The sequence below is a fragment of the Bactrocera tryoni genome, chromosome 2, assembly GCF_016617805.1.
Source record: "Bactrocera tryoni isolate S06 chromosome 2, CSIRO_BtryS06_freeze2, whole genome shotgun sequence".
NCBI classification, from domain to species: Eukaryota; Metazoa; Arthropoda; class Insecta; order Diptera; family Tephritidae; genus Bactrocera; species Bactrocera tryoni.
The window spans coordinates 64356339-64368025 of NC_052500.1; the positions used below are offsets into that span (position 1 = coordinate 64356339).

At 36.6% G+C, this 11687-nt stretch overlaps 1 protein-coding gene across 1 annotated transcript in view; it reads left to right on the forward strand.

Annotated features, from left to right (window-relative positions):
• The window catches only part of LOC120768837 (brother of CDO), a 31014-nt gene extending 19574 nt beyond the window's left edge, over window positions 1-11440 (forward strand). The window contains exons 6-9 of the mRNA XM_040095588.1: window positions 4541-4630; window positions 5099-5245; window positions 10860-11031; window positions 11104-11440. Of these exons, the coding sequence (XP_039951522.1) occupies window positions 4541-4630; window positions 5099-5245; window positions 10860-11031; window positions 11104-11164 (470 nt within the window). The 3' untranslated portion in view covers window positions 11165-11440. The remainder of the gene's footprint in view (window positions 1-4540; window positions 4631-5098; window positions 5246-10859; window positions 11032-11103) is intronic.
• Window positions 11441-11687: the final 247 nt, after the last annotated feature.

Here is an 11687-nt window from a genome sequence, read left to right on the forward strand (position 1 = left end):
ATTTGGCAATACAAAAATTTATCAGAAAACCCTTTTTCCATGGTATGTATTTTTGCTCGTTTGAGGCTCGAGTTCGAAACCATACCATGTTCTAGTTCTTTAAGTAAATACTAAAGCTATACGCGTTTTGGACCTTCTACGGCGACAAGCAGAAAGTTTCAAGACCAGAGCATGTAGAACCCTCAAAGGTGATCCCGTGCACCCGACTCCCCAATCGATGACGATGTAAAAGGAGATAAATTGTCCGACCATGAAAAAGTTCTTCCAGAGAGTACAAAGAAGTGAATCAATTGGGTCTGTTATTGAAAATATCTTTTGTCATCAGACAAACAGTCGTTACACTCGCTACTTGGCTCCCACGTCACTGTTAGCAGTCATAATATCGTCTATATTAGAAGCAGTATTAACATTAACAACAACTTCAGCCTCGAAGTCCAACGCATACTAACTCTTGCCAACAGGTGCTACTTCGGACAGAGTAGGCAATTGGGAAATTTACCAAATTCTATTTGACATGGACAATGAAAACATTTGATGAGACGGCGCTACGAGTTTTCGAGAGAAATGCTCTGCGTACGATTTAACGACTAGATGGGGAAGGACCTGACCGCAATTGGAATCTTCAATTGGTGCTAAATAGCGAAAAGGAAAAATGAAATGGTTAACCAAAAAAAAATATATTCGTTGATTCTAGAAATGAATCGGCTCGTTAGCTAAACTTATAAACAAATGTATTATTTAAGTAATTATTTATATATTATACGTTATTGCATTTGGCTTCAGTTTTGGTTTAGCAGAATTACAAAATGTCGAATTTACAGGGACTATTAAGCTATTGGATTATCTTACATACATTGGTGCTTACAAAGTTGTGGTGAATTTCTTGGGTCCTTCATTCCTATGCTTACTTGACTGTATCTAAGCTGACAATAATTGATGAGTATTGTATAATTAATGTGGCACGAATTGTAATGGAGTTGAACAACGATGTACATACGAATATACTATACAACCATCCTCCAATATAACCATTAGCAACAAGGCATTTCGTAGGTGTTTAAGTACTACTTTGGAGATACTCGTATGTTGGCCAGGAGCCTTAAGCACTTAGGTCAATAGTCAAGTTGCTGCGTGGTTGTTAGAAGTAAGTCGAAATACTTCGTTTCGCAAATATTTAAATTGATTTATATGGCAGATTGCAACATAAATATTTACTGATGCATAATGTTAGAAACCATGTAGGGATAACTTATTATTTTTACTTAATTAACCAACATATAGTTAAGAAGGACTACTAATTAAAATAGTTTTGCATGCAAGATTTCATGAGCGTTTTTGTTTAATTAGTATTGAGATTAAATGTCTTTTAATTCCAGAGGAAAAGAAAACTTCTAAAATTTTGTTGCATACAAGTTTCTATTATAGGCAATACGAGCGCTACAAAAGTTTAAATAAAACAAAAACGGTCTGGGATATCAATGAAATAATTTATTTCTGTGAACCATGGGCATGCCTGCAGAAGTGCAGGCTCTGAATCCAATTTTCGACGGTTTTCAAGCATAAACCGGCAGATACTGCTGCAATTCCATGTTCGATATTCATACGAAGTTCCTCAATCGTCGCTGGCTTGTTCGCATAGACCATAGGCTTGACGTAGCTCCACAGGAAATAGTCTAATGGCGTCAAATCGCGCAACCGAGACTGCCAATTGACAGGGCCATTTCATGAAATAACACGTTCACCAGACTTGGTTTTCATTAAATCGATTGTGACATTCGCTGTGTGGCTTGTGGCGCCGTCCACATATTGTCAAAATCCATATTATCCAACTTTGGCCAAAAATATACGACTAATGCAATACGTTCATGTACTTACACTGAAATAAAGAATTTCATTAATATCCCAAACCATTTTGGTTTCACTTAAAAAAAACTTTTGTAGCGCCCTTATTGAAAAGTCCGCTCTAAAAGTTGAGGCCACTGATTAGGTAGTAAATTTTAATAATTTCGACTCATTGTTGGATCGTATATCTTTACGTGACAAATTTAGAAATGCCAAAAGAGCCTGAAAAAATATGGCACCGTTTGCTGTCCCTATCGGTCTACCTTTGTAGTGCCCTATTGAATTTTAGTCAGAAGTTCAGAAGCGACTTAACGTCAGTTTTAAACTCTAGCTGGGCAACTAAAAATATGATTCGTGTTTACGATCTTGGTGTACTTCTGGGTAAGTAGTTAAAGTTGTAGGAATATACCCAATTTCTACTGATGCGTCCTCGCAGCGCACCCTGAGAACGTGGGTAATCCATGTGTAAGATGCGGTAGCCAACTCTTGTGATGCCAGGGGTCACAGCCAAAAGAGGGGAAGTTTCAGCGAAGCCAATCCTTTATATTCGGCTTAAGGATTCGCTGAAGTCTATTTACAGAGTCTGTTCACAGTCTGTCTTTATAAATGTGTATAAAGCCTTATACTAATCGCTTAGACAAGTTATTCGCTGAGTTTAGGACCCCCCACTGCTTATGAAAAGGAAACAACAGCCTCGGATGAAGAACCCCACCTTTGCTGACGACCACCAGTGTAAGAATTATGATTTAAGGACATGCACCTAGAATGTCCGGTCCCTAATTGGGAAGGTGCCTATGCCCAGCTGGTTGATGTCCTTGTAAAAGTAAAAACTGCCATCACCGCCATCCAAGAAATGCGATGAACGGGACAAAGACGAAGACGAGTTGCTCCTTGTGACATTTACTATAGCGGCCATATAAAGGAGTGCAAATTCGTTGTGGGATTCGTGGGTGGAGTTGTCGAGACTTGGCATTCACGTCGGTGAGTGAGCGTCTAGCTACAATCCGTAGAAGAGCAACATTTTTCAACATAACACTGATTTGCGCCAACGGCCCGATGGAAAATAAGGAAAATATGACCAAAATGTTTTTTAAGAGCGGCTAGAGCACGCTTAGGCCAGGGTGGGCAAAGAAAGGATCTTTGGTACTTAGTCGGAAAATTCAGTCTCCATGGCGATACCTCTGTAATTGGGTTGAAGCTGATCAATTTCGTAGGGGCTCGAAATATGGCTGTCTGTCAAGAAAACTCGTCAAGCTTCTTGACTGTCTCCAGATCGAAAATTTCGAAACCATGTCCATCGTGTTGTGATAGATGACTGACATATCTCCAGTGTCTTTGACGTTTGTACCCTCCAAGGTCTTAACATATCTTGTTTTAGCGAAAATACGCGCCCGCCTCTGTACAGCAAAGCACGCACGTCAAAAAAACACGTCAAAAAACACAGGGAACGTACGATATCGAGAAGCTTCTATCACAACCGACAACGAAACGGTTTTCTACTCGACTTGCACTCCTGCTCTGGTCTCTGAGAGCACTCATCAACAACTCGGTATAAGGGAACTGAGGGACGGCAATATAAGCTTCTACCGTACATCTGCAAGCAAAACCATTGGCTTTCGTAAGGGTCGAGAGAAAAGCTGTTACGATGAGGACTGTCGTGTCGCAGTAGATAGAAAACAGACGTAGGCTGTTTGCAATGTTGCAAAAAACGACAACAGGAGCGGGGTGAGATAGATACCGAGAATTGAAGAGAAAAGCTAGACGCATTTGCAGACAAAAAACGAAAGAGGCCAAAATGGGTGAGTTTGAGAAGTTGGCCGCCAGGGTTAATGACTGATAACTTTACAAAAAGATGTAGGATCCAAAGTGGTGATTTAGCGGCTGATGTTCTGAGCATACAAAAGTTATGGAGGGAACACTTCTCCATGTCTGCTGAATGGCAGTGAAAGTGTGGAAAATAACTGCCTGAGGCGAATAACACAGCTGATGAAATTATAAATCGCCTCAGGAAAAGCTTATAAAGAGCAACGGTCACAGTTTTTACCAATATGAACGACGGTTTCTACAAAATTCGCATTGTAAACTTGCCGGCGCTTATTTGATCTGAATTGAATCATTTTAATAAACCTATTTTAAATCTTGAATTCAATTACAAAATAATTAATTGTTTTACTTGACTTTTTATGTCAAAACTTAAAGCTCTTACCAACAACAAACAACAACAAACTTTTCGGTGGTACATTCGATAGTATATTTTCGTTTTATCGAAGTAGAGAAAATATAAATTGCCCTAATTACCAGTTGGATGTGTTTCCCAATTGGCTCCGTTTTGTTGTTGTGAGGAGGAATGCGAAACTTTAACTTTCGTGTTATACAAATATTTTCTACGTTGTGTTCTACTGTACTGTGATTAATGCAAAAATTTTTATATTTCCCATTTTTTATAATTTTACTTAAAACTATTACCAAATGATTCAATTAAAAATATTTCTACGAATCTAACAACAAAACATCATAAAAACTTGTTATACTACATACTTGTATGTAAAATTCATTAAATTCTTTCACTCTCTTAAATACGGTAAGATTAAACTATGCAGCTTCCAATTGATGTCATGTACTATACTACACTCTCTTTTTCTACTCTACTCTTTCTCTCCTTGCCTCTGTTCTATATTTTCTATTTTTTTCATTGCAGATATTCCGCAAACAACGACAGTAACCACATTAGCACCTACGGTGGCTCTAAATACCGTGCCAGTTGTGGTTACGAAATACAACAACAAAGGTGTGTAAAAATACAAAAAAAACTGAAAAAATATAAATTAATTCAAATTTGTACTCAAATACAATTATTTTGTATATTTGAGTTAATTTTGCTGCTCCTCGCATGTTCTCCTCCTCACAACAAGCAATATAGTTACAGATATGCCTATGCCACTGCAAGTCCTTACGCTTCTTCTAAGAATAATTATTTCACTCCGGCTGACCTTATCTTACCTGAGCAAGTCCCTCAACAACTTAACACATCCACTTATCCTATTTATGTTGTTATTCCATAGCAATGCTTCTTTTTTTATCGTTTATCTTGGGGTATATGTTAGTAGAGGATAAGTGAGGTTTACACAGAAGACACTACTTATCATAAATACCAATATATCAAAACACATAGCCATATTATTACATACATATAACTATCTAATTTTTTTTTAAATGACAACAACAAATGTAATCTGTGCTCGCGTCGACAAAATAGATCAACGCTTCAGTAAAAAAATTCATCGCATAAAATCGAATGTTGCAGATATTTCGTCGTCATCATCCTTGAACAATGTTTATATTGGTGCCACATCGAGCTTATGGAATTCACAAGATCACGGCACAGGGAGAGAGCATAATCAATGTGAGTACATAACGGAGATTAATTTTTTAATTTCTAAAATTTAAACAAAGTTATTATATTTTTAAAATACTTATTTAAAACTTCCAGAGAGAAGCATAATCTTATTCCATAATATTGATAATATTTTGGTGTAGTATTTTGCCTCTGGATTATTCGTTTCTCTACTACTAATTCAGAATTACCAGTTTGGCTTCAGAATACTTCATGGTATAACAGTCGTTGAGTTTTTACGAGGGTACCAGCTAAAGGCGACCTTACCCCATGGCGCTTAAAAGCACATAGATCAAAACAATGTTTTGATCAGCGCTCCAAATAATACGTGCTTTCTTCAGGTGTTATTTGGTTTCAAATTGTCAGGTGGAAGGACCTAAAACCTCTGCTGTACTGTGGGTCCGGCACCCGGTCGCAGTGTAACTCCAATTTTTTATTCTACCTCCCTTAAAGTTTAAACCACACCCACAACGAATCTGGGTGGGCCCAGAGTCTCCGGTGGGACCTCGTAGCTCTTGCAACAACCAGTTGAGCACACATCAAACTCAAGGACTGGTGAACTTTGTCGCTTGAACTTCAAATGTATTTTCATTAGAACAAAATTAATTCAGAGTATACGATATCAATTCAAGCTGACTATTATAACATTAGCAGACATAGTGCATATTGAATTTTAGTTGCCTCTTACGACCGCGCGCAAATTCTACCTCATGCCCGCGGCTTCATTGTACAATTGAGCAATTCCACGGAATAGAACATTTCAAAATTGATGCCATTGAAATTTTTTATGTGTGGCACATAAATATGTGTAAATTATAAATTTCAATTGAATAAAGCAAAAGTACACATATAAGCTGAGAGTTTGCCAACTCGCTCCGATTGCGTAAGTGAAAGGTATGTAGAGAGTTTCCTTTTTATACCCTGAAGAGGGTATGTACAGTTTACTACGAAGTTTGTTATAACTAGAAGAAAACGCTGGAGACTCAATAAAATATGCAGTAAGGGACAAAAATGTTCAAGAATAACAAGCCAGTTGAAAAGTCCACGGTCTGACACATTGATGGTGTTGCTAGAATTAAATCCATAAAATTTTTAGATAGCAGTAACCCAAAGAGGCACAAGAATAAATTTTCCAGCTGACGGATCTTTAGTTTTTGAATTATATCACTTTGATTGAAGAAACTCTTGTTATCATGAAAAAATGGATAAAAAGGAATTTCGCGTGTTGATAAAATATTGTTTTTTGAAGGGGAAAAATACAGTTGAAGCAAAAACCTGGCTTGATGACGAGTTTCCGGACACTGCTTCAGGAATATGAACTATCAAGGATTGGAATGCTAAGTTTAGAGTGAAATTAGTATCGAAGGCGGTGAACGTGGTGGACGCTCAGAAAAAGTTGTCACTGACGAAAACATCAAAAATGTCCACAAAATAATTTTTGATGACTATAAAGTGAAGTTTTTCGAGATAGCAGGTACTCTATATATCATATGGCTGATTAATGGCAGAAACATACCTCCATCATTTCACTCCGAAGTGCAATCGACCTCGTATCGCATATAGATTAGAAGTGTCTTGGAAAGCAGGGTGGCAGAGGAAAGTGTGGCCAGAAGCAAGCAACTTCACTTCTACTAGATGCCAGGCCATTGCATTGTCTATACAACGATCTCGACAGAAGCATGGCAAAGAAAATCTTAACCCGATGGAACGAGCTACCTGTGTGCAAAACTAAAAAGTTCATGTGCAAAAATATCGAAAGTACACAAAATTACTATTGGCACACGATAAAAGAGACTATAGAAAATGATGGGAATACTAACAGGTCATTGTCTAGTGGCAACACATGCCCGCAGGATGGGGCTGACAGAACGAGAGACTGCAGGAATTTTCTCAAGCAGGGCGCCATGGAAACAATGGAGCATCTCCTGTACACTTTTCGCGTATTGACAAGACTACGCTGTAAGCATATGGGGTTCCGACAGTATGATACTCTGTATCGATATTGAGGACTGGACTGTAAAAATCACGTCAAGCACAGGCATCTGTAGTATGACTACTCCTCTTGGACCTAGTAACAGAACTCGCAAAGGACCAAAATTGGTTTATACATAGGTTATTGGCCTACCAGATTTACTTAATCTAACCAATCGATAGACATCCGAGTGGATGTAGTTTTATCAAGCCTAAAAGGAATGCTTCACTAAATATGGCATAAATTTTCTAAGGCAACACTATAATCTGCGCAGAAATTGTCTACATAGGACCACTATAGCATAAAGCTGTCACACAATTTGATCGACCAAAATCAACTTAAAAATCTTTGCAGACTCTTTTACGTGATGATAAAAGCATCTTCGAAAGGTATTATTGCCTCGGTAGCAGCCGAAGTTAATTGTCTTTTTCTTGGCACTGCCTTCAGAAGCTTATGTCTGCTCAAATAATGAGCAAGCCGTGGTTTTTAGGTGGCTTAGCAATAAGATGTCAGAAGCATTCAACTGTCAATGCAAGCTGGCATACGTATATGTATAAAATGTGTATCCTAATATTATTAGGTTACTAGGTAGAAACATGCATTTTTCACCCCTTATTTTCATATTCTATGATTGCTTCTTTACTCTCTTCTTTACATTTCTTTTTTTAAGCTAGCTGGCTTTACATTTGTATGTTTACATTTTGCTTAGCTTTCCTTCGTTTTGTCTTGTGTGACGTGAGCTCTTACGATATTTTTCCAGATTTTACTGGTCTAAAATTTCTCGTTATTTTCTTAAATACACCTGATCGTTTGATTTAACCTAGCAAAGAGTTATCTGGAATTTTGCATGAATCTAATGACATATTGCAAAATGGATTTCCGAAAATGGAGAACTTTTGAGAATATGCCCATGATACACAGAAATTACTGTGACATCAAAGATATTCCTGATGTAGGTTTTATAAAAAAGGATATATGATTTTAATAATTCGAAATTTTTATATTTTAAAGAAATTACTTTGTTTTACATACAAACGTTTGTTAATTGTTTTCATTAATGTAACTTAATGAACAAAATTTTAGCGTAGCAGAACCTGTTTCAAGAATTTAAGATGTCATTCAAAAAGTAAAAAGCGAGAAAAAGTAAGTTTCGAAATGACGCTGTGATACCCAAACAGTATTTATTATAAAGCCACATGCAGTGTTTTACATAAGTGTTCTTTCCTCAAGGATGTGTCGGGTAAATTTGTTATCCAAAAGACAGCGTCAATAGTTAATACGCCCCATATACCTGTTCTCACGACAGTTAGGTCTACATAACCGGAGCAGACCCGGATTTTCACCGGCAAGGACAGTCAGCTCGGCAGATTTATGCCGCTACAACAACACCCTATATACTTTCAGAACAATCATTTAAGGTTTCTCATACTGTCCAAAATGCCAAAAAATGGACACATTACAAGATAACACAAGTTTTTGAGATATCGTTCTGAAATTTTGCAAACGTCATTTTCTCATCAAGAAGCTGCCCATTTGTCGGATCGGCCGATATCGGACCATTATAACATATAGCTGCCATACAAACTGAACGATCGGAATCAAATGCTTGTATGGAAAACTTTCACATTTGGCAAGAAATATTCACGAAATTTGGTATATATTATTTTCGAAGGCAACAATGTAATCTCCGAAGAAATTGATCAGATCGGTTAACTATTAGCATGGAACTAATAAAAACATGTTATCATGATTTTAATAGGCATATATTGTGCATTGATCTGATCTGAACAATACAAGGTGTTTTCCAAAGTAAACAGGACTCTTTGAATATAGCGCTCCCTGTTGGCGCGATCTATATGTCGACTGGTGCGTTAGAGTCTGCTATGTTTATCGATTGTGGGAATTTCATGACATTTCATAGATTGGAAGTGAAGTTATTGCGTTTTAAGTGTCAGTATGTATGTGCGAAAATGAGCTTCGAACAAGGAGCCAACAGTAAATATTGTTTTAAAATTGGTAAAACTGATTGTTGCTTTGGCCTTTTATATGTTGGATATAAATTGTGTTTACCCAATAATTTGAAGTGTTCATGAAAATATATTGCCCACACAAGATTTCTAAAAATTAATTTTTTTGTAGTACTAAAAATTTTGTTCCATTGATTTCTTGGTTTCTCGGAACATTTGCTTAGTACATATTTACTTTTTTTTTTTTCTTTTGCAAAAATTAGTAGCTAGTACATGTTGAAATTGAAAAGATATTTTCACTTAAAAACGAGTAGTAACATTTCTGCAACAGTTTTTCACTTTTCCCACCAGAGTTTGCCTTTTCATTGCCCATATCTGGTGATTAGATTTCCAGCTGCCGGCTGAAATTAATCGGCGAATGGCACTGGTGTTACGGATTCACATGCTACACTCCAAGCAAACGAAAAATAATAGCAATATGACGGCATTAATCTATTGAGAGTTCTGGGTATAGTTTTTTGTGCTGTGTTTATTTTTCACACTCTTTTATTGTTCTCTTGCTAGATTAGATTGCAATTCGCTGGCAATTCTTCGTCACTTAGTGATGACAGGTTTGGCTACTGAAACGTAGCACCTCCTGTGCAATGCGGGAGGCAATGAACCGCAGCGACGCTTGAACACTGACCGCTAGCCGTTAGCAGTACGTCACTTTCGTTCTCGATTGGGCTTTGGAATTTATTTTAGTTTTTTTACTATGTTGAAAATAAATTTATTTACCATATGTTAAACTTTGAGATTAAAACTGATAATTTTGGCGGTAGAATTATGAAGAGGAGCCTGTTTATCTTTTATACATATACAAGTTTAAAGTCATGATTCTACTCTTATTTTTGAATATATGAGCAAAAATAGTAAGACTTTGTTCATACTTTTAAAATTCCTAATTCTTCTAATAAATCTATGTCAACCCCCTCAAAGTTATCCTCCTTGGCCTAAAACACTTGTGTCAACGTTTTTTCCATTTCTCGAAACAGTTGTTAAAGTCAATTTGTGGAATAGCCTTCAGTGCGCGTAGCGATTTCCGTTTAATGTCTTCAATTGACTCAAAACGGTTTCTCGGAGCAATCATTTGAGTTTAATGAATAGCCAAAAATCACACGGACTTAAAAACCTTTTCGGTTTCGCCTCACGTTTGCCTTGATATTCGGCCAATTAATCGTCTGTATCCGGGTCAAAAGCTTGACACTCTGGTAGTCGGAAATCATTGTTTCACAGACGTTAACACGACATTGTTTTTCGGAAAAATTGAGCGATTTGAAACCAATTGTGCTTTCACTTTTCTTAGGCGCAAATGCTCTTTCAAAATGATTAAAATGGTATTCACTAATCTTTCTGATATTCCAACAATTTGGAATTAACTCATCGTAAAAATCGCCGAATGCACTTTACGTACTTAAGAAAAAGAAGTGTATACTAAACACTAAAGATTATTTTGATGTGATATTTGACACAGATGTTACTGCCAATCGTACCAACTTAGAAAAAAAATATTTCGATGAATGGGTTTCCGCGCGAAATTTATATTAAAAAGTATTACTATTTCTTCCCTACATGAATATAAAGTATAATGAACTCATTTTTGCTTGTCTATTCTTTGAAAAACAAACTATTTCCTTCTTTCCAGCTTTACCTTGTAAACCCGAAATGACGTCTAATGTACTCTGCGGCACAAAGCCAGCTGACCAACTAGTTTCACTTTCAGTGGATTCTTCAAGCGCCTTCTCTTCCAATCATAATTCACATCATAATGCAGTTTTGTGGACGTATCTCCTTCAAGGATTATACATGTTATTTAGGTAACCCGAACGTCTGCGAACATTGTCTCATTACATGATATAAAGTAGAAATGAAAGCATTCCATATTACAGTGCCAGTATCCCAAATTGTGACCACTTCAGCTTACATAACTCTGGAATGTACATATATTAGAAGACAAACTTGGGGTGCCTTTGAAGATATAAAGTATAAGTAGTGGTAATGAAACAAGCCAAAACCTGTGGTGCATTTGTAATACTACGTGGTGAAACATTTCGTACCAATCCGGTGAACAACATACGATTTGAAGATACAACTGTCATAATGCGGTAAATTCGTCCAAATGCCGTCAAATATAACATAAACATAAAGGAGTTGAAAACCTGTATCACTGTTTGAAACGGAAAATTTTAAAAGGAGCCCAAATAGATATCATGGAGATATTATTTAGTAAGTCTACAGAATGAATTTGAAAATGAAATGTTCTAAATTTTTTAATTTTGTGAATTGTAGAAAAACAGAATTAAGTGAAGCGTTTTTAAAATAACATGACAACGAAGATTCACATAAGAAGAGTTGATACAGCGAAAGCTTTCAGAATTGGATGAAACAGAGGAATATGATGGAAATTATAATAAAAGCTATTTAGTTAAGAGTGCTTGCATGTTTATAATACAATAGCTTCCCCAATTTATTT